This window comes from Sapajus apella, unplaced genomic scaffold, assembly GCF_009761245.1.
Source record: "Sapajus apella isolate SASKATOON/1434 unplaced genomic scaffold, GSC_monkey_1.0 scaffold14, whole genome shotgun sequence".
Taxonomy (NCBI): Eukaryota; Metazoa; Chordata; class Mammalia; order Primates; family Cebidae; genus Sapajus; species Sapajus apella.
This window is the reverse complement of record NW_022436954.1, coordinates 12,581,377-12,605,857: the sequence shown is the minus strand read 5'-3', so window position 1 is coordinate 12,605,857 and position 24,481 is coordinate 12,581,377. Positions and strand designations below refer to the sequence as shown.

General features: G+C 37.8%; 1 protein-coding gene across 1 annotated transcript; it reads right to left on the bottom strand.

Annotated features, from left to right (window-relative positions):
• Positions 1-22,076: 22,076 nt before the first annotated feature.
• On the bottom strand, positions 22,077-23,528 carry LOC116554400 (olfactory receptor 10W1). Its single transcript, XM_032282377.1, has one exon. The coding sequence runs from the start codon at positions 23,162-23,164 to the stop codon at positions 22,220-22,222; it is 945 nt and encodes a 314-aa protein (XP_032138268.1). The 5' UTR covers positions 23,165-23,528; the 3' UTR covers positions 22,077-22,219.
• Positions 23,529-24,481: the final 953 nt, after the last annotated feature.

Below are 24,481 nucleotides of genomic sequence, written 5' to 3'. Positions count from 1 at the left end.
TCCCTTTAGATCTTTTAATGTTTGTTTTATTTATTTGGGCACCCCAGTGTTCAACACACATATGTTTACCATTGCTATATCGTCTTGCTATATCAACTGCTTTATCATTATTTAATGACCTTCCTTGTCTTTTTAAAACCATTCTTGTCTTAAAAGTTTATTTTATTTAAATACAGCTACTCCCAATATTTTTGGTTTCCATTTGTATGAAATATCTTTTTAAAATTCCTTCATTTTCAGTCTGTGTATATCTTTATAGGTGAAGTGAGCTTTTTGTACACAGTGTATAGTTGGGTCTTGTTTGTCAATCAGCTCAGCCACTCTATGTCTTTTTATTAGTGAATTAATCCATTTACATTCACAGTTATTATTGATAGATAGTATTTACTACTTATATGTTCTGATTACTTCTTTTCTTTCTTTCCTTTTTTTTGTTGTTCTTTTTGATTCTCTGTTTCATTTTTCCTGTCGTACTGTCTTCCTTTGTGGGTAAGTAATTTTTTCTCTAGTAGTATGTTTTGATTCTATGCAATTTCTATTATAGGTTTTTGCTTTCTGGTTACCATGAGACTTAAAAATCATCTCATAATTATGACAGGTTATTTTATATTGATAAGAATTTAACTTTGATCACAAAAAGTATCAAAAACAAACTCTACATTTGAATATCATCCCTCTACATTTTGACTTTTTGATGTTTTGACTTAAATCCTCCTTAAGTCTTTTATTTTTTGAGTCAGGGACTCACAGTGTCAACTAGGCTGGAGTACTGTGGTATGATCATGGCTCACTACAGCCTCAAACTCTTGGGCTGAAACAATTCTCCCAGCTCAGCTTCCCAAGTGGCTGAGACTACAGGCACAAACTACCATGTCCAGCTAATTATTTTTCTCTTTCATTGAGATAGGGTTTTTCTATATTTCCAAGGCTCGTCTTGAACTTGTCACTTCAAGTGATCTCCTGCTTTGGCCTCCCAAAGTGCTGGAACTGCAGGCATGCACCAAAATGTCCACCTTGAATTTGTATTTTTAATATTTCTTGTCTCCTATCTAACTGCTGTAGTTATTGTTATTGTCTTTTAGTTTTCACACTTGAGATTTAAGTAGCTTACAGAGACTGAATAGCCAAGGCAATCCTAAGCAAAAAGAATAAACCTGGAGGCATCATGCTATCAGACTTCAAACTGTACTATAGGGCTATTCTAACCAAAACAGCATTGTACTCATACAAAACCAGACACACACACACACACCAATGGAACACAACAGAGAACACAGAAATAGGGTTGCCCATCTACAATCATCTCATCTTCAACAAACCTGACAAAAACAAGCAATGGAGGAAGGATCCCTTTTTATTAAATGGTGGTGGGATAACAGGTTAGCCATTATGTAGAAGATTGAAACTGGACCTCTTCTTTATACCATACACAAAAAGTTAACTCAAGATGGATTAAACCTTAAATGTAAAACCCAAAACATAAAAACCCTGGAAGACAACCTAAGCAATACCATTCTGGATATAGAAGCGGACTAAACAGCGTAAGATTTTATGACAAAGGTGTCAAAAGCAATTGCAACAAAAGCAAAATAATGACAAATGGGATCTAATTAAACTGAAGAGCTTCTGCACAGAAATAGAAACCATCAACAGAGTAAACAGACAAACTACAGAATGGGAAAAAATATTCAGACTATACATCCAACAAAAATCTAATATCAAGCATCCATAAAGAAGTTAAACAAATTTACAATAAAAATACAATCCCATTAAAAAGTTGGAAAAGGACATGAACAGGCATTTTGCAAAAGAAGACATACATGTGGGCAGCAATTATATATAAAAAAGCTCAACATCACTGATCATTAGAGAAATGCAAGTTAAACCACAATGAGATACCATCTCACACCAGTCACAATGCCTGTTATTAAAAAGTCAAAAGATAACAGATGCTGGTGAGGCTATGGAGAAAAAGGAACATGTATACACCGTTGGTGAAAGTCTAAATCAGTTCAACCACTGTGGAAGATAGCACAGTGATTTCTGAAATACCCAAAAAACAGAAATATCATTTGACCAAGCAATCCTGTTACTGGGTATATACGCAAAGGAATATAAAACATTCTATCATAAGGACACACACATATGTATGTTTATCACAGCACTATTCACAATAGCAAAGACATTGAATCAATCTAAATGCCTATCAGTGGAAGGCTAGATAAAGAAAATGTACATATACACCATGGAATACTATGCAGCCATAAAAAAGAATGAGATTATGTTCTTTGCAGGAACCCAGATGGAGCTGGAGGCCATTATTCTTAGCAAACTAATGCAGGAACAGAAAACCAGATGCCACATGTTCGCACGTATAAGTGGGAGCTAAATGATGAACAAATAGAGAAGAACAACACACATGAGTCTATCAGAGAGAGGTGGGTGAGAGGAGGGAGAGTATCATGAAAAATAATTAATGGGTACTAGGTTTAATGCCTGTGTGATGAAATAATCTGTACAGCAAATCCCCATAACACAAGTTTATTTATATAACAAACCTGAACATGTACTCTTGAACTAAAAATTTAAATAAAAAAGTAGAAATCCTAGAAATAAAGAATACAATAGCAAATGAAAAACTTGATGAAACAAAGAAAAGAATTAGTGACCTTCAAGGCTGAACATATAAAATTAGCCAAACAGCAGATCTGAAAGAAAAAAAGAATTTTTAAAAGTGAAGAAGGTCTACAAGAATTATGGGATACCACCAAGTGAACAAACCTCTGCATAACTGAAATTCCCAAAGAAAATGAGAAAGAAAAAGGTCTTGAAAGCATATTTAAGAAAATTATGACTGAAAACTTCCCAAGTCTGTGGAAAGACAACAGCATCCAGTAACAAGAAGCTCAGAAGTCACCAATCAAATTCTACCCAAAAAGTAATTTCCCAAGTAAAAATTAATGACAAAGAGAATACTCAAAGCAGCAATAAAAAAGAAACAACACAATTAACAGAGCCTCAATATGACTTTTAGCAGATTTTTCAGCAGAAATCCTGTAAGCCAGGAGAGAGTAGGTTGCTATATTCAAATTGCTGAAGGAAAATACCAAACCTGTCAACCAAGAATACTAGACCCAGAATAGCTGTCCTTCAAACATGAAGGAAACACAGTGTCCAAGACAAAATAAATAAATAAATAAATAAGCTGAGGAAATTTATGAACACCAGACCTGTCTTGTAAGAAATACTAAAAAGAATTCTTTGGTCTGAAAGGAATGGTTGCTAATATGTGGAAGTAAACATCTGAAGGCATAAAACTCATGGGCAAAAGAAAACAGACAAATTCAGGATATTCTAATACTGTAATTTTGATCTTTATATTTTTCATAAGAGTAGTTTACACACAACAGTTACAATGATATAAAATTCTGTATTTTTCTGGCTACTTAGCATTGTCAGTGAGATTTTTAGCTTTGGATGATTACTTATTGCTCATTAATGTCCTTCACTTTCTGATGGAAATACTCCCTTTAGTATTTCTTGTAGGAGAGGTCTGGTGTTGATGAAATCCTTCAGCTTTTCTTTGTCTGGGAAAGTTTTATTTCTCTTTCATGTTTAAAGGGTATTTTTTGTTAGACATACTATTCTAGGGTAAAGGATTTTTTTTCCTTTAGAATTTTAAATATATCATGCTACCCTCTCCTGGCCTGTAAGGTTCCACTGAAAAGTCTACTGCTTTTAGGATTATTTCTTTATCTTTGACTGTTTGGAGTCTAATTATTAAATGCCTCGAGGAAGTCTACTTTGGGCTAAAGCTGCTTTGTGTTCTATCAACTTTTTGTATTGGGATATTGATAGCTTTCTCTAGGTTTGGGAAGTTCTCTATTATCCCCTTGAATAAACTTTCTACTCCATCTCTTTCTCTACATTCTCTTTAAGGGCAATAACTCTCAGATATGCCCTTTTGAGTCTATGTTCTGGATCCTCTAGGTATGTTATATTGTCTTTTTTTTCTTTTTTCATTTGTCTCATCTTACTTTGTATTTTCAAATAACCTGTCTTCAAGCTTACTAATTCTTTCTTCTGCTTGATCAGCTCTGCAATTAAATAACTCTGATGTATTCTTCAGTATGTCAATTGCATTTTTCAGCTCAAGAATTTCTGCTTGATTCTTTTTAATTATGTCAATGTATCTGTTAAATTTATCTGATAGAATTCGGAATTCCTTCTTTTTGCTATCCTGAATTTCTTTGAGTTTCCTCAACATAGCCATTTTGAATTCTCTGTCTGAAAGGTCACATATCTCTATTTCTTCAGGACTGGTCTTTGATGCTTTGATGAGGTCATGTTTTCCTGGACAGCGTTAATGCTAGTAAATGTTTTTTGGTGTCCGGGCACAGAAGAGTGAGGTCTTTATTATAGTCTTCACTGTCTAAGCTTATTTGTACCTATATTTCTTGGGAAAACTTTCCAGATATTTTAAAGGACTTGAGTGTTGTATTATAAGATCTGTCTTCTTTAGAGGGCACCCCAAGCCCAGTAATGTTGTGGTTCTTGCAGAGTCATAGACGTACTGCCTTGATGGTCTTGAACAAAGTGCAGGATATTTCAGGCAGAGAGTCTTCTTATCTTCTATTACTTTCTCCCAAACAGACAGTGTTTCATTCTTTGTCCTGAGTCATCTAAAACTGGGGGTGGAGTGACACAAATACCCCATGGCTGCCACCAGTATTCCTGTGCTGAGTCAGACCTGAAGCCAGCACTGCACTGGATCTCATCCAAGTCCTGCTGTAACAATTCCCTGGATACTGTCTGTGTTCACTCACGGCCCTGGAGCTCTGCAATCAGCAGGTGATGAGGCCTGCCAAATCCTGTGGTCTTCCCTTCATGGCGGTGAGGTGCCTCAAGCCCCCATTCCAGGTTGTAGCTTCCAGATGACATTTCCCTGGGCCAGAAGGGAATCCATTGCCTTGAAGGGAAGGACACAGTCCTGGCAGCATTCATCACCTGCTATCTGAGGAGCCTTTGAGCCCTGAATAACCAGAAGCTATACCTAAGTGATGCTATGTCAAGGGCCTTGGGTGAGTAAGGCCAAGTAAGTTGAGTAAGACTCAACACACTACCAGCTATGGTGGCTATGGGGAAAATCTGCTTGACAAAAGCAGAGGGAAAAGTAAAGAGGACTTTGTCTTGAACCTTAGGTACCGGCACAACCACATGAGGATAGAGCACAAAGAAGACTCTTTGGTCCTTTGATTCTAGGACTTGACTTTTGGATGGCATTTCTGAACCTGCCCTGTGCCAAGGGGAACTCACTGCCTTGAAGAGTGAGTCCCAGGCCAGGCAGCATACACTACAACCTGACTTAAGAGACCTTGGGTCTTAAGGAAACATTAACAGTACTCTGGCAGTATTCCTCATGGCTTGGGGTGGTGGTGGCTATAAGATGAGGCTCCTCTGCCTTTGAAAAAGGGAGGAAAAGAATGAGAAGGTCTGTGTCTTGTGGTTTGAGTGCCAGTTCAGCTGCAGTACAATAGAACACCAGGTAGACTTTGAAGGTTTTTGACCCTAATCCCTGACTCGCAGACAGCACCTCTATTGTACTGTGGCTGAGTAGAGTAGAACATCAAGTAAGCTAGAAAGGCAAGCTGGAGATACAGACCACTGTAGCCCTTAGTGGAGAGGTTTAAGGGAACTCAAGTTCTGACCCTTGGGATTAGCAATTCCCCTCTGGCTAGGGCTCATTTAAATGCCCACTTTCTAGGTGGGCATCAACTGAGTTTGGTCTAGTTTTTCTTTCTATGCTAACAGGACAGCACTGAGCTCAATGTCTGGTAATTGCTGTGCTCTCCCTACCCCAGTTCCCAGAGATGCTGTCTGCACCACACCACAGCATTGGTTGGGGGCAGGAGGGGGGTATGTGTTGGGGTGGAGAAGGTAAGGGAAAAATGACATCAGCAATTTAGGACCTTTTTTAAAAAATCTATTCATTGCCTCTTTCAGTAATATCAAGTTAAAACCAGGTACTATTTATACTCACCTGTTTTGGTTCTTATAAAGGAGTTTATTTCTGTGTAGATAGTTGTCAAATTGGTGTCCTTGTAGGTGTGTTGGGCAGAAGATTGGTGAAACCTTCTAATATGAGGGAGGGAAGGCCATCTTTCTCTGTCTTCCCTCCCTCATATCAACATGTCTTTCACACATCTTGTTGTATACTCTAAATCATTTCTAGATTACTTATAATAACCAATAAAACATAAATAGTATGCAAACAGTTGTTATACTTTATCTTTCTCATCTCTAGTAACCACTGTTCTACTCTTCACTTCTATAAGAATAACTTTTTAGATTCCACATGTGGTATTTGTTTTTTTTTTTTGTGAGATCATGTGGTATTTGCCTTTTTCTGTGCCTGGCCTATTTCACCTAACATAATGTCCTCTGGGTTGCTGAAATGACAGAATATCATTCTTTTTATGGCTGAATACTATCCATTACATATGGATACTACATATATTATATCATGTTATATCTATAACATATTTTCTTTATTCATTCATCCACTGTTGAACACTTAAGTTGATTCCATACCTTGGATATTGTGACTAGTGCTGCAATAAACATAGAAGTGCATTATTATTCGACATACTGATCTCATTTACTTTGGATATTTACCGGGCAGTGAAACTGCTGGATCATATGTTTCCTTGAGCAGTGCTTTGTTCTCCTTGAAGAGGTCTTTTACATCTTTTGTTAGTTGTATTTCTAGGTATTTTATTCTCTTTGTAGCGATTGTGAGTGGCAGTTCGTTCTTGATTTAGCTCTCTTTAAGTCTGTTGTTGGGGTATAGGAATGCTTGTGATTTTTTGCACATTGATTTTGTATCCTGAGACTTTGCTGAAGTTGCTTGTTAGTTTCAGGAGATTTTGGGCTGAGATGATAGGGTCTTCTAACTGTACAATCATGTCATCTGCATAAAGACAATTTGACTTCCTCCTTTCCTAAATGAATACCCTTTATTTCTTTTCCTTGCGTGATTGCTCTGGCTAGAACTTCCAATACTATATTGAATAGGAGTGGTGAGAGAGGGTATCCTTGTCTAATTCCAGATTTCGAAGGGAATGCTTCCGGTTTTTGCCCATTCAGTATGATATTGGCTGTGGGTTTGTCATAAATAGCTTTTATTATTTTGAGATATGTTCCATTAATACCTAGTTTGTCGAGAGTTTTTAGCGTAAAGAGCTGTTGAATATTGTCAAAGGCCTTTTCTGCATCTATTGTGTGGTTTTTGTCTTTGGTTCTGCTTATGTGGTGAATTACATTTATAGACTTGCATATGTTGAATCGGCCTTGCATCCCCGGGATGAAGCCTACTTGATTGTGATAGATAAGCTTTTTAATGTGCTGTTGCAATCACTTTGCCAATATTTTATTGAAGATTTTGCATCTATGTTCATCATGGATGTTGATTTTAGATCTTTCCTTACTTCTCATATGGGCGTTTATTGCTATAAATTTTCCTCTAGACACTGCTTTAAATGTGTCCCAGAGATTTTGATACATTGTGTCTTCATTCTGGTTGGTCTCGAAGAACATCTTTATTTCTGCCTTCATTTCCTTGTTTATCCAGTCAACATTCAAGAGCCAGTTGTTCAGTTTCCATGAAGTTGTGTGGTTCTGAGTTAGTTTCTGAATTCTGAGTTCTAATTTGATTGCACTGTGGTCTGAGAGACTGTTTGTTATGATTCCTGTTCTTTTGCATTTGCTGAGGAGTGATTTATTTCCAATTATGTGGTCAATTTCAGAGTAGGTGTGATGTGGTGCTGAGAAGAATGTATTTTCTGTGGATTTGGGGTGGAGAGTTCTGTAAATGTCTATTAGGTTTGCTTGGTCCAGGTCTGAGTTAAAGTCCTGGATATCCCTGTTAATTTTCTGTCTCGTTGATCTGTCTACTATTGACAGTGGAGGGTTAAAGTCTCCCACTATTATTGTGTGGGAGTCTACTTCTCTTTGTAGGTCATTAAGAACTTGCTTTATGTATCTGGGTACTCCCGTATTGGGTGTGTATATATTTAGGATGGTTAGCTCTTCTTGTTGCATTGATCCTTTTACCATTATGTAATGCCCTTCTTTGTCTCTTTTGATCTTTGTTAGTTTAAAGTCTATTTTATCAGAGACTAGGATTGCAACTCTTGCTTTTTTTGCTCTCCATTTGCTTGATATATCTTCCTCCATCTCTTTATTTTGAGCCTGTGTATCCCTGCATTTGAGATGGGTTTCCTGGATACAGCACAACAATGGGTTTTTATTTTTTATCCAATTTGCCATTCGGTGTCTTTTGATTGGGGCATTTAGCCCATTTACATTTAAGGTTCATATTGTTATGTGTGAATTTGATCCTCCATTTTTATGCTAGTTGGTTGTTTTGCCCATTAGTTGATGTAGTTTCTTCATTGTGTTGACGCTTTTTACCATTTGGTATGTTTTTGGAGTGGCTGGTACTGGTTGTTCCTTTCTATGTTTAGTGCCTCTTTCAGGAGCTATTGTAAAGCGGCCTGGTGGTGATGAAATCTCTGAGCAATTGCTCGGTCATAAAGGATTTTATTTCTCCTTTGCTTATGAAGCTTAGTTTCGCTGGATATGAAATTCTAGGTTGAAAGTTCTTTTCTTTAAGGATGTTGAATATTGGCCCCCACTCTCTTCTGGCTTGTAGGGTTTCTGCTGAGGGATCTGCTGTGGGTCTGATGCGTTTCCCTTTGTGGGCAACCTGACCTTTCTCTCTGGCTGCCCTTCACATTTTTTTCCTTCATTTTAACCCTGGTGAATCTGACGATTATGTGCCTTGGGGTTGCTCTTCTTGAGGAATATCTTTGTGGTGTTCTCTGGATTTCCTGGACTTGAATGTTGGCCTGCCTTGCTAGGTTGGGGAAGTTCTCCTGGACAATATCCTGAAGAGTGTTTTCCAGCTTGGATTCATTCTTTCTCTCACATTGAGGTACACCAATCAAATGTAGATTAGGTCTTTTCACATAATCCCATATTTCTTGGAGGCTTTGTTCATTTCTTTTTACTCTTTTTTCTCTAATCTTGCCTTCTCATTTTGTTTTATTGAGTTGATCTTCAATCTCTGATATCCTTTCTTCTGCTTGGTTGATTCAGCTATTGAAACTTGTGTATGCTTTGTGAAGTTCCTGTGTTGTGTTTTCAGCTCCATAAATTCATTTATAGTCCTCTCTAAGCTGTTTATTCTAGTTAGCATTTCATCAAACATTTTTTCAAGATTCTTAGTTTCTTTGCATTGGGTTAGAACATGATCTTTTAGCTCAGAAAATTTTCTTATTATCCACCTTCTGGAGCCTGTTTCTGTTTATTCATCAGACTCCTTCTCCATCCAGCCTTGTTCCCTTGCTGGTGAGGAGTTGTGATCCCTTGAAGGAGAAGAGGCATTCTGGTTTTGGGTATTTTCATGCTTTTGGTTCTGGTTTATTACATATTTGTGGATTTATCTCCCTGTGGTCTTTGTGGCTAGTGACTTTCAGATGGGGTCTCTGAGTGGATGTCCTTTCTGTTGCTGATGAAGTTATTTCTTTCTGCTTCTTAGTTTTCCTTCTAACAGTCAGGTCCTCCTGCTGTAGGACTGCTGGAGGTCCACTCCAGACCCTGCTTGCCTGAAGATCAACTGCAGAACAGTAAGAGTTGCTGCCAGTTTCTTCTTCTGTTATCTTTGTCCCAGAAGGATACCCACCAGATGTCAGCCTGAGCTCTCCTTTATGAGGTGACTCTTTGGTTATATGGGGGTTGAGGAGCTGCTTGAGGAGACAGTCTGTTCCTTATAGGAGCTGAAGTGCTGAGCTATAATCTCCATTGTTCTGTTCAGAGCTGCTGGGCAGATATGTTTAAGTCTGCTGCAGTGGAACCCATAACTGCCTTTTTTTCCCAGGTGCTCTGTCCTGGGAAGGTGGGGCTTTATTTATAAGTTCCTGTCATTCTGCTGCCTTTTTCTGGAGATGCCCTGCCGAGCAAGGAGGTATCCTAGTCACAGTCTGCCAACAGAGGCATTGCTGAGCTGCTGTGGGCTCTGCCCAGCTGCTGTGTGAATTTGCTTGCAGTTTTGTTTATAGGGGTATAGTTAGAACTGCCTCAGTAATGGCAGTCTGCCTCAGTAATGGCAGACTGTGTTGGTAATGGTGGACTGCCTCGGTAATGGTGGACTGCCTCAGTAATGGGAGACTGACTGGGTAGTGGTGGACTGCCTCGGTAATGGCAGATGCCCTTCCCCCAACAGAGCTGGACCATCCTGGGTCCACCTGTGCTTGCTGTGAAACTCTCAATCCAGAGCGTTTCTGATTGCTGGTCTTTGTGGGGGTGGGACCGGCACAGCCAGATCACCTGGCTCCCTGTTTCAGCCCCGTTTTTTCAGCTGAATGGGTGACTCTGTTTCTCAGGCATTCCAGTTGCCAGTTGAAATGGCACCCAGATTTGTGTGAGTTTTTGTGCAGAGACCCTCTGCGCCAGCTGAAACAGCTGCACTGGAGGCTCGTGGCACTTTTCCGCCTGGGAATCTCCTGGTCTGTGGGCAGTAAAAATTTGTTTGGAAATGCGGTGATCACTTACCCTCTGCGTTTTCACTGGAAACTGCAATCCAGAGCTGTTCCTATTCAGCCATCTTGGATCCTCCCTCAATTATTTTCTTAAATGGGTTTTCAAACTTTTTTCTTTTCCTTCTCATGAATACCTATAACTCACAGGTTTGAACATTTTATGCAATCTCTTACTTCTTGAAGGCTTTGTTCATTTTTAAATTCCTTTAAAATATTTTTTCTCCTATTGGTTAATTTGAAAGTATTGTCTTCAAGCTCTGAGATTATTCATTCTGCTTGGTCTAGTCAATTGTTAAAGCTTTTAAAGTGTATTTTGTAATTCTTTCAACAAATTGTTCATTTCCAGAAGTTCTTTTTTTAAAAGCTCTATTTTTTTAAATATGTTTTTAATGCAAACCCTTAGTTGATTTTTTGATTTTTGTGTTGGTTTCATAACTTTCTCTCAGATGGATTTCATTTTGGTTAGGATGAGTTGCTGGAGAGTTAGCGTGATCCTTTGGGAGTAGAGTGACACCACGATTACTCATATTTTCAGAATTGTTCAGTGTATTTCTTCTCATATGGAAAAACTATCACTTTTTTCTTTCCTTGTCACACCCTTACCCTAGTTCTTGGGACACTCCAATTGGTCAGACACCTCTATCTCCAGTCTGCAGTGTAGGAAAAAGCCACAAAATATTTCTGTCCCACAGCTCACTGCTGAAATATCTTCAGTGTGGAACCTCCTTTTTCAATTCAAAATGCACAGCTTTTTGGTTCTCCTACTCTGTTCTGCAGAAACACTATTGCTCTTGTCTAGAAAGGCAGAAAGGGTTCTGTATTTCATGCAAGCCCAAACTTGGTGGCCACACTGCCACTGTAGACGCAGTTACCCCTAATAGCCTTAAAAAGGCTGTCTTCTGTTGGGGTGTAGTGTCTCACACCTGTAATCCCAGCACTTTGGGAGGCCAAGGAGGGCGGATCACCTGATGTCAGGAGTTTGAGACCAGCCTGACCAAAATGGAGAAACCTCATCTCTACTAAAAATACAAAATTAGCCTGGCATTGTGGTGTATGCCTATAATTCCAGCTGCTCAGGAGGCTGAGGCAGGAGAACTGCTTGATCCCAGAAGGTGGAGGTTGTGGTGAGCTGAGATTGTGCCATTGCAATCCAGACTGGGCAACAAGAGCAAAACTCCACCTCAAAAAAAAAAAAAAAAAAGGGCTGTCTTCCAGCACACCTGTGGCAATTTTCTGTGGAAGCCACTATGGCCATGTCTGCAGCAGTGAGAGAGGGGAAGGAGGAGGAATTCCCCTTGCCACACCTGGACCTGAACATTGAGACTGCTTGGCTGGGGAGATGGAACTCTTCCTTTGCAGAGCTTAGCACAGTGCCCACATCTCTGCTGGAGGTGGTATAATCATTTACATTCCAAAAGTAGGGAGCTCTCAGGCACAGAAAAGCCTATGTTCTGTTTCCATTGTCCCAACAGGTGTTATTTTGGTGCACTGCACTCTCCCTTCCTTTAGAAACTGCACTCCCCAAGAGGTAGACCACTGGGACTCCTACAGCTCCCTGGGTTCAGCCAGCCCTGAGTGGAGGCCACAATTCTAGTGCTTGGGAATGTCTGTGGGGGCTCCAGTTATGTGGAGACACAAGAGCTGAGGTTCTCTGAGCAGGACACAGTTTCCTGATGGCTGCACCCCCAGTGTGGTGTCCCACCACTGCTGTTTGGGTCTGAGGGCAGAGTGAGTGACCCTGCGTAAGTGGTAGTCTTGTGTAACACCTTTAATAAGTTTCCAAATCGCTACTCATACCAGTATCTGTGTTCATGAGGGCAGAAGAGTTCTCTGATAGTTTAGATATTGGTGGTCTGCTGCAGAGGCAAGAGGAGTGGAAACACTTCCAACTACACTTTCAATAAAATACTAACTCCCTTCGTGTTCCTAGCTTATCTCTGCCAGCCTCTCGCTCTCATCTTTTTCTGTGCTCCAGTTTCTTCCCCTGAGTTCTCTGCTAGGCTCCAGCACTTTCCCTTTGATTTTCAGTTTGAATTCTGATTATTCAGTTGTAAGTTTGGTTCTTTTTTTCTTATCAGGTGTAAAGTTTGCAAGTGTATTTTCTCATTCTGTATGTTATCTCTCTCTCTCTCTCTTTTTTCAAATTTCAATTTGAGGTTGGTTGGATCCACAACATGGAACCTCAGAAAATGTAAGGCTGTCTATACTTGCCTAGATTGTTACAATAGGTGAGTAAAAAGATTCTGATTCAATGTTCCTCTAAAATAGTATATTTTCTACTTTGCAGGCAGAGTGATTCATTTAACATATAAGCCTGGTAGTGCTATTCCTCTGCTCAAATCCTTTCAATGTCTTTGAATCTTACTTAGGGTAAAATCAAAGTCCTTACTTAGGCCTGTAAATCCCTATGATCCAACCCAGTGTTATTTTTGACATCATTTCCGACCACACTACTTTCTGCTGCCCTATGTTTCACTTGGTGCCTCAGGCAACACAGCTTCCCTGTAGTTTTGGGAGAAGCAACAGGGCCTGATGATAGTGAATAAGGTAATACATTGTCTGGGTTTGATCACTGGCTATTTTTCTTATGAGTTTTGTTACTCTGGAAAATTATTTAACTTCTCTGTGCATCGATTTCCTTAATTATAAATTCAAGTATAATAATAATATCTCCCTCCTAATGTTTTGGTAAGAATAAAATGAATCAAACCATTCAAGCTATCAGTGCATGTTAGCTATCATCACCATTATTATTATCATTACCACCAATACCAGTACCATCGTTATCTCCACCATCATCATATCAGCATCATCACCATCAACATTATTATCAGTTGCCATCACCATCATCATCATCACCACCCCACCACTATCATCACCATCCTCATCACCATCATCATCATCATCAATCACTATCATCATCTGTCATCACATTACCATAAACATTCTCTTCCTCCTTATTTTCTACAGTAGCAGCAGTATTGAGCATGTCAACACACTCTTACTTTAGGAAATCTGTATTTGCTCTTTGCTCTGCCTGAAATGGTTTTCTGACAGGTGTTAACGTGGCTTGTTTTTTGCACTTTCTTGTCTCTGCTCAATGATTCAGAATTCCTTATATATTTTGGATTAACCCCTTATTGGAAAAATAGTTTGCAAATATAACCTTTCCTTCTGTAAACGCTCTCTTTCAAATATTTCCAATCCAAGATTCGTTAAATCTGCAATGTGGAACCTGTGGAAATGGAGGATCAACTATACTTGCCTAAATTGGTGCAATAGATGTATATTGCCTCATTCAAGAAGGATTCCCATGTAACTCTTGATAAAAAACAGTTTTGACATTCTGCATTCCCCTTATTTTTCCTTGTTCTTCACATCATATAAAGAAACTGACAGATTTTGTCATTAATTACCTATTTTATTTTCTATATTTGGGACTTTGGTTTATCACGAGTTTACAGAGTTTAGAACAATGCTTTTCTTAAGAGGTGCACAGCATTTACATTAAATATTTATTTAAACAATTATGAATATTCATTGTCTTTTATATGCTCTCATATTTTAAAAAATTTGTTTCATGTTTATTTTATTATTTCAATAGCTTTAGGGGTACAAGGTTTTTTTGATTATATGGATAAATCGTACAGTGGTAAAGTCTGAAACTTTAGTGCACCTGTCACCTGAGTAGTATACATTGTATCCAGTATAGTTTCTCCCCTCACCCCTCCCACCATCTTCCCTTCTGGGTCTCCAGTATCTGTTATACCATCCTGTATACCTTTGTGTACCCATAGCTTATCTCCCACTTGTAAGTGAGAATGTATGGCATTTGGTTTTTCATTTCTGAGTTATTTCACTTAGACAAATGCCCTCCTGTTCCATCTAAGTTGCTGCAAAAGACAGTATTTTATTCTTCTTTTGCAGCTGAGTAGTATTCCATAGTGTGTATATACCACATTTTCTTTATTCACTCATTGGTTGATGGGCACTTAAGTTGGCTCCATATCTTTGCAATTATGAATTGTGCTGCAATAAAACATGTGTGTGCAGGTGTCTTTTTGATATAATGACTTATTTTCCTTTGGGTATATGCCTGGTAATGAAATTGCTAGATCGCATGGTAGATAAACTTTGAATTCTTTGATAAATCTCCATACTGTTTTCCATAAAGGTTGAATTAACTTACATTCCCACTAGCAGTGTATAAGCATTCCCTTTTTACCACATCTACACCAACAACTATTGTTTTTTGACTTTTTACTAATGCCCATTCTGGCTGGGGTAAGGTGGTATCTCACTGTGGTTTTAATTTGTATTTCCCTGATGATTAGTGATGTTGAGTACTTTTTTCCATGTGTTATTTAGCTGTTTGTATACCTTCCTTTCAGAAATGTCTATTTATGTCATTTGCCTACTTTTTAATCTAATTATTTATTAAACTCTCTCATATTTCTTTCTTTTGTCTTTTCTTGAGACAGAATCTGCTTCTGTTACCAAGGCTAGAGTGCAGTGGCACAATATTTGATTACTACAACCTCTGCCTCCTGAGTTCAAGTGATTCTCCTGTCTCAGCCTCCTTAGTAGGTGGGACTACAGGTGTGCACCACCATGCCCAGATAACTTTTGTATTTTTAGTAGAGACAGAGTTTCACCAGGTTGGTCAGGCTGGTCTCAAACTCCTGACTTTGTGATCCTCCCACCTCAGCCTCCCAAAGTGCTGAGATTACCAGCATGAATCACCGCACCCTGCCAAACTGTCTCATATTTAAATAGCCCTATGTGACTGGCTGTATTCCATGGGGTTTCTCAATCTAAGTTTCAATTTGCTGATTTTCATTTCATGTAAGTTGTTTTGTCACATGTTTATGCCACCTATTAAAAATTTTTAAGAGGCTATTTTTAATTTTCATTATTTCCTTTTGTTTCCATATTATATTTCCAACTCATAATTTAAGATTTTTCCATAGATCCTGTTCTTGTTGTATGGATGTTATTTGTTTCTTTATCTTGTTACAAATTTATTATATTTTACAATATTTTTTAGTTGTTTAAACTTCTTGTCGCATTTTTCATTATTAATTTTTTCTTGCTTTTGTTTGTTGTAAAATATTTACTTATTTATTTAAATTAACCCATAATAACTGTACATATTTATGGGGTAGATAATTTTTAATACATGTATACAATGTGTAATGATAAAATCAAACTAGTGTATCCATTATATCAAACATTTATCATTTCTTTGTGCTGGAAACTTTCAAAATTCTCTTTAGCCATTTAGAAATATGAAGTAATGTTTTGTTAACTGTAGTCACTCTATAATGCTATAGACTGCCAGAACTTATTTCTCTGATCTAGCTGTACTTCATTCATTAATCATCCTCTTCCTATCCTCCCTTCACCCTACCCTTACCAGCCTCTAATAACCACAATTCTACTCACTATTTTGATGAGGTAAAGTTATTTAGCTTTTATATATGAATAAGAACGTGCAAGATTTATCTTTCTGTGCCTAACATTTTACTTAACATAGTGTCTTTCAAGATCATCCACATTGCCACAAGTGACAGGATTTTAATATTTTTATGACTGAATATTATCCCATCACGTATTTTTACCATGGACACTTAGGTGGACTCTATACCTTGGGTATTGTGAATAGTGCTGAGATGAATGTAGGGATACAGATGCCTCTTTGTTATACTGATTTACTTTCTTTTGGATAAATACCAAATAGTGAGATTGTTGGATCACATGATATTTCTTTTTTTACCTTTATTTTTAGTTGACATGTAGTAATTGTACACATTTATGGAATATCGAGTGATATTTTAATACACATATACAATGTGTATTGATCAAATCAGGGTAATTAGCATATCTATCACCTTGAATATTCATTTTATTGTTTTGTGAACATTCAACATTCTCTCTTCTAGCTTTTAAAAGATATATGCTAAATTAATTTTAACCATATATACCCCATAGTGCTACAGAACAGTAAAATTTATTTCACCACTCTAGCTGCAATTTTGTATTCATTCACAAAGCTTTCCCATTTTCCCCACTCATCTTCCCTTCCCAACCTGAAATAACCATACTAATTTCTATTTCTATGAGCTCAATTTTGTTTTAGTTTCTACATATGAGTGAGAACACGCAGTATTTACTTTTTTGTGTCTGACATTTCAATTAATGTAATGTCCTCCAGGTTCATCCATGTTGCTGCAGATGACAAAATTTCATTATTTTTTATGACTAAATACTATTCTATTGTTTATATATCCCACATTTTCTTCATTCATTCATCTGTAGGTGGATATACATCTTGATTCCATACTTACTCTACTGTGAATAGATCTGACTTAAACATGGCAGTGCAGGTATCTCTTGGATATACTGATTTCTCCTTTGGATAGTGACCAGCAGTGGATTTCTGAATCATATGGTAGTTCTACTTTTAGTTTTCAGAGAAACTTCCATGCTCTTTTAAGTAATAGCTGTACTAATTTACATTTTTACCAACAGTGTATAAGAATTTTCTTTTTTCTGCATGCTTGCTAGCATTTGTTATTTTTTGTTTTTATGATAGCCATTCTAACTGGGGTGAGATGGTATCTTACTGTGACTTTGATTTGCATTTATATGATGAATAATAATGTTGAGCATTTTTTAATATACCTATTGGCCATTTTTATATTTTCTTTTGAAAAATGTCTTTTCAGATTCTTTTCCCATTTTAAAATTAGAATCTTTGTTTTGATTTTTCTTTCTGCTGTTTAGTTGTTTAAATTTCTTGTGTATTATGGCTGTTAGTCCCTTTCTGGGTGAATAGTGTACGAATATATTTTCCCGTTCTACAGATTGTCTTCATTTCATTGATTGTTTTCTTTCCTGTGCAGAAGCTTTTTAGACTATACCAAACTTATAGTCTAATTTGCTTATCCTAGTTTTTATTGTCTATGATTTTGCAATCTTATACATAAAATCTTTGCCTAGACCAATGTTCTGAAGTGTTTCTCCTGTTTTCTTACAGCATTTTTATAGTTTCAAGTCTTAAATTTTTGTCATTAATCTCTTTTAAATTGACTTTTGCATATTGTAAGAGATGAATATAGTTTCATTTTTTCTGCATACAGATATCCAGCTTTCTCAGCACCATTTATTAAAGAGACTGTCCTTTCTCCAATGTGTGTTCTTGGCAACCGTATAAAATATCAGTTTGCTGTAAATATGTGGATTTATTTCTGAGTTCTCTATTCTGCTCCTTAATCCATATATCTGCTTTTATATGCTAGTATGATAGTGTTTTTTGTTACTATAGCTTTGTAGTATATTTTAAAGTTAGGTAGTGTGATGCCTCCAGCTTTGTGATTTTTGCTTAGTAGTTCTTTTGCTATTTAGACTTTTTGTGGTTACCCATGAATTTGATATATTTTTTTCTATTTCTGTGAAGAACGCCATAGGTATTTTGATAGAAACTGTACCCAATCTGTAGATTGCTTTAGGTAATATTGTCACTTTAACAATATTAATTTTTCCAATTCATAAACATGGAATGTCTTTCCATTTTTTTGTGTCCTCTTCAATTTCTTTCATCACTGTTTTGTGCTTTTTATTGTAGAGGTCTTTTACTTCCTTTGTTAAATATATTCTTAGTATTTTGGGGGGGTAGTATTATAAATGTGATTGCTTTTTTGCTTTTTTCTAGCTACTTTTTTAGTGGTTTTTGTATGTGTATTTTGCATCTTAAGTTTTTACTAAAATTTTTCATTAGTTCTAAGATGATTTTGATGAAGTCTTTAGTTTTTTTAATATATAAGATTGTGTCTCCAGTTTCATCCATGTCTGTGCAAAGGACATGAACTCATCCTTTTTTATGGCTGCATAGTATTCCATGGTGTTGGGGCCTGGGAAGTAAGGAGCTAGGAGAAGAATAGCAGGGTGTGGGGGGATTGAGGAGGGATAGCATTAGGAGAAATACCTAATGTAGATAACGGGGTGACGGATGTAGCAAAGCACCACCATGGCATTTGTATAACTATGTAACAAACCTGCACGATCTATACATGTACCCCAGAACTTAAAGTATAATAAATAAAATTTTTAAAAATGATTATGTCATTTGCAAAGATGGACAATTTGAATTCATCCTTTTCAATTTGGATGTCCTTTGTTTCTTTTTCTTGCCTTACTGCTTTGTCTAGAACTTCCAATACTTTGTTAAATAAGAGTGGTAGAAGTGGGCATCCTTGTTCCAGTTCTTAGAGGAAGGCTTTCAACTTCTTCCCATTTAGTATTATGTTAACTGTGAGTTTTTAATATAGAGTCTTATCCTTCTATACCTGTTTAAAATTTTTTTTTCTTTTTTTTCTTTTATCATGGAGGAATGTTGAATGTGGGAAAACAAATGGAGAAGATAAATGATTTCTCATTAGAAATAATGGGAACCAGAAGACAATTAAATTATACCTTTAAAATTGTTAAAGAAAAAAGATAATTATAATATTCATAAGTTTAAGGTTAAAATGTAAAAGGCTATTTTAAAATTTCATTAAAAACAATTAACTATTTAAAACAAAAACAACAATCTATGATGAAATTTATACATTTATAAGTGAAAGATCATATCAAGAGCACAAATATTGGAGGGCAGTAAATGTAATTATACTTTAAAAAGTCTCCTGCATATTTGCTGAGGTGGTATCATAATAGTTCATGGTAGGTTGTGATAAGAAGGCAGCCACAAAATAAAATTCAAAGATATAGCTAAAAAGTTAATACAGAAGAAAAAAATTATCTCTAAATTCAACAAGAGGCTGGAAAGGAGAAACCAAAAAACAAAGAAAAGAAGGAATAAATAAAAAAACTTATGGGAAGATGGTATACATACACTGCAATAAGAGCGGGTTAAAAAATGAATTATATGCTATTTACAGGAGGTACACCCTACATATGAGAAAAAAGGTAGAAATAAAAGGGAAGAGCAATAAGTATCATACAAATACTAAATATATATGAGACAATGCAGCTATGAAGATAAGACAAAGTAGAATTCTGGATCAGAGAGATTACCGGCAATTAAAAAGAGCATTGCTTAATGATAAAAATGGTTAATTTATCAGCAAGATATAACAAATCTTAAGATATTTACACATAATAATAGATTTAAAATACAGAAAACAAAAACTTTTAGAGCTAAAGGGAGAGATGAACAAATCCACAATCACAGTTGTGGATTTAAACCCACCTCCTTCAGTAATTGCTCAGACAAGTAGATAAAAATATGTATATATATTGAAGATTAGAACCACACTATTAGCTAACTTAACTTACTTGACTTCACTCAACATCTACAGGATACACATTCTTATCAATGGGACATCAGAGGGAAACATAGGTTGTACCATAAAACAAATCTTAAAGATAAAATTTATAGTCCAGGTATAAAATTGAGGATCTTATAATTAGCATCAGTTCCCTGTTTAGATAATAATAGACACCTCCATTCAAAAGGGTGAGAAATAGGAGGCACATTGCAGTCACTATTCCATAGCAATTTTGAATCCAATTTGGCACATTATTGGTATCCTTCACTCTGGCCGCAGAGAATCTTCCTTTATTACAGTCCAATTATGCTCCCTGGGACTGGTTTCCTGATCCATAGTTATCTACAGATACAATAGTCTTCCCTTACTTTGTTCAAGGGGTATATAGTCCATGACCTCCGCAGTGGATACCTGAAGCTGTGGATAGTACTGAACTCTATACATAGTAACAGATGGGTAATGTATACAGTGGCGATATGCTGGACAAAGTATGATTCACTTCCCAGGTGGGATAGAACAGGATGGCTTGGGATTTCATTACTTTACTCAGAACAGGACACAATTTAAAACTTATGAATTGTTCATTTCTGGAATTTTCCACTTAGTATTTTTATACTGCATTGACAGAGGGTAACTGCAACTGTGGAAAGTAAACCTGTAGGTAAGTGGAAACTACTGTATTGTCTTCACTGTCTGGATCTGTTTACTGAGAACTCTCCCATTTATATAAAAAAACAGAGATAATAGTCTTAATAAGCTTTTTGAAGATTGAGAGTATATTCCTGGCACACAGGAAGCACTTAATGTAATCTATTACTAATAACTGGTATTTGAAAACATAAATTTGAGGCTGAATAATATTCCTTTACACAGTAATTGCTTAACCAATACCTTATTATGGGGAAAGTGGATTAATTTCTTTTCTTTTTTTATTTTTTGAGACAGAGGAAGTCTCGCTCTGTTGCCCAGGATGGAGTGCAATGGCACGATCTTGGCTCACTGCAACCTGCGCCTCCTGGGTTGAAGTGATTCTCCTGCCTCAGCCTCCCAAGTAGCTGGGATTACAGGTGTGCACCACCACACCTGACTAATTTTTGTATTTTTAGTAGAACCAGAGTTTCACCATGTTGGCCAGGCTGGTCTCAAACTCCTGACCTTGTGATCTGCCCACGTCAGCCTTCCAAAGTGCTGGAATTACAGGTGTAAGCCACCACACCCAGCCTCTCTGTCACCCAGGCTGGGGTGCAGTGGTGTGATCTCGACTCACCACAACCTCCATCTCCTGGGTTCAAGCTATTTACCTGCCTTCCGGGTTCAAGCTATTCTCCTGCCTCAGTCTCCTGAGTAGCTGGGATTACAGGCGCATGCCACCATGCCCGGCTAATTTTTGTGTTTTTAGTAGAGATGAGGTTTCACCGTGTTGGTCAGGCTGGTCTTGAACTCCTGACCTTGTGATTGGCCTGCCTCGGCCTTCCAAAGTGCCTGGATTACAGGTGTGAGCCATTATTTTCGTTTTTATGTATGATACTATAATAAACAATCTTTGCTCTGATTGTTCTCTGTTTGGCCCTAGTTCTTAAGGTTTTTTTCTGCCTTTCCCTGTGTCCTAGGAGACTGACTTCAGTGGATTGATTCACCCAGTCTATCCTCCCCTTTTGCTGCCAGTTGAGTTTCCATGGAGACAGGACAAGAAATGGAAGATTTTGAGCAGAGAGATGCTGGGGTATTAGTCTCCTTGTCTCTTCCTTGCATGGCCATAGTTCTGTCATAGTTTCTTTTATTTCTGATGCCACAGTTTCTACCAACTGGTTTATCTCCTTAGATCTAGCCATCACTGGACTCTGATAATATTGCACCCTTTTTTTATTGCATGCCTTTTAGGTCTAGGGCTGAGAAATCTTCCTGTTATTGCTAGAATGTTAGTGCCCTGCCACCCTTTCTTAGTTTCCTTACCCATAACCACTGCAAATAATCCTTTAACAATGTTTTTTAGTTAAAAACTATTGAGTGAGCTATCTCTTCCCAGCTGGTAAATAGACAAAGTATTATACTTGCCATTTTAGATCACCTTATGGTCATTTGCTCATGTAGTTCTTTCTGAGAAGAGAAATTACTGAGTCAAATTATAGAAACATTTAAAAATCGTTGGTACAAATAAACAGTATCTATATAATTTATACCATCTTTTAGGTGAGTTTTAACATCAAATGATAGAAATCCCATGTTCATAGAGATTTGATGGGCTGGAACCAAACACTTGCCTGATAGATTGTCTGCTCGTCTATCCTAGCTGTTCTGGGAAAGGCAGTTCCTGGTAAGAACTCTCCTTATGGCCGCTTTCATCTCATTGTTCCTCAGGGCATAGATGAGTGGGTTGAGCAGTGGGGTTCCCAATGTGTACACCAGTGAGATGAACTGATCTTGCTTGGGGTGGTAGCTGGAGCTGGGGCGCAGGTACATGAAGGCACAGCAGCCATACTGCAGCAGCACCACAGTGAGATGAGAGGAGCAGGTAGAGAAGGCCCGGTGGCGGCCAGCAGCCGAGTGGATCTTGAGCACAGCAGCCACTATGAAGGTGTAGGAGGTGGTGATGAGGAAGAAAGGCACAGCAATGGCTAGTGTGGCTGCCACCAGAACTGACTGCTCATGAACATGACTGTGAGCACAAACAAGATGCACAACTGGTGGCACATCACAAAAGAAGTGCTCAATGCCCCGAGCTCGGCAGAATGGCAGAGAGAAGATGAAAGCCACCAGTTGTAAGGACAGGAACAGACCACTGATGACTGATGCCACAACCAAGTGGACACAAAGAGTCAATGTCATGAGGAGAGGGTACTGCAAGGGGTGGCAAATGGCCACATAGCGGTCATAGGCCATGGCAGCCAAGAGGAAGCAATCAGCAATGCCCAGTGCAATGAAGAAAACCATCTGGGTGGCACAGCCCAGAAGGGTGATGATCTTCTCTGACTGTAGGGTGTTGGCCAGGACATGGGGCACCACCACTGCAGTGTAGCATATTTCAATCCCAGAAAGGCTGCCCAGGAAATAGTACATGGGTGTGCATAGACGGGCTTCTGTGTGAATGGACAACACAATGAGGATGTTCCCAGTGATGATCAATCCATAAACCAGGCTGACCCCAAGGAAGGACAGAATACGCAGTTCTAGGCAGGAGGGATAGGCGAGGAACACAAATTCCATCAACACTGAGTGATTTTCCCAGGTCATTGAGCTAACAGTATTTCTCTGTGGAGAGTTACAAGGATAGAAGGAAGAATCAGGCTGAAGACAAATTGGGTTACACTCCAAGCCATGAATCCAGTGTAATCAGGGCTGGACTTAAAAACTGGAAGGATCAAGACTAGTTCATTTTCTTTTCTCCACTTTTACCAAGTTTCTCCACATTAATATCTATACCTCAATTTCCGCCTGCCAAGAGTTGGGCCAAACTATTTAAGAGACTACTGAAGAAAAATGGCAGAGGAAGTAGGTGGAATTCAGGAACTATTTTCAGAAGGAGTGGAATGAAAATTCAATTATTTCGGGAAATTCACAAAGTGTCAAGGAATTCTTGGGACTAAAAATCTAAGGTAAGGAGGGGAAGTCATTTATTCATGCATATATTTATTACAATGGTACAAAAGCAATTGAGATTTTGCCATTACTTTTAATAGCAAAAACTGCAATTACTTTTGCACCAACCAAATATTATGCTCAGTGTCTCCTGGAGTATTGCATAAGTGATATTCTTGCTGCCAGTTGAGATTGGCCCATGGAGACAGGGCAAGAAATAAAAGATTTTGAGCAGAGAGAAGCTGGGGTATTTACCTGACTGTCTCTTCCTTGCATGACCATAGTTCTGTCATAGTTTCTTTGCAATGTAACTCTCAAAACTAGTGATAGGATGAGAAATGAAGAAAGAAAAAAATTACCCATGGGGCAAAGGACTAACAGGCACCCAAGTATGGCAGTGTCAGGGATACGCCTCAGAAAATAAAGCCGTTTCTACTCTTGGTTTCTCTAGCCTTATGTGATCAGGAGAAGTATAAGGATTGAAGGAAACAAGGTGTTTCATCATCTATTTCCTCCTGGCTTGGGTGAAGGTGTGAGAAAATATGTGATCCTAAGTTGTTGGAAATTTAAGAACCCTTCATGTGAATTTGGACATAAATATGAATGATTAAGCCAATCTATTTTCCATATTTCTTAGAAGCTAATGTGAAATCTGGAAGAAGCCATATATCTTCCACAAAAACCTTTCAATAAACACACGTAATTTGCAAAGGGCATCCATTCCACTTCTTTTCCCAGACCAACTCATATTCAAGAAGGTGAAAAAGACATAATATGTAACCTTGTTTCACGTGCCAAATTTTAATATTTCCTGTTATTGAATATGAGCTTTGAAAAGAAATCTCTACCCAGAAGCACCATTTCCAGTAAAAATCATTCATACAAACCCATGTCAGTGTCACAAGCATGGGAAAAAATATGAGTAGGCAGCTACAAATATTAAGAGCACCTATAGCAGGAATGGCTCTCTCT

Coding starts and splice junctions, on each gene's coding strand:
- LOC116554400 (XM_032282377.1), bottom strand. CDS start 23,164: ATGACCTGGGAAAATCACTCAGTGTTGATGGAATTTGTGTTCCTCGCC.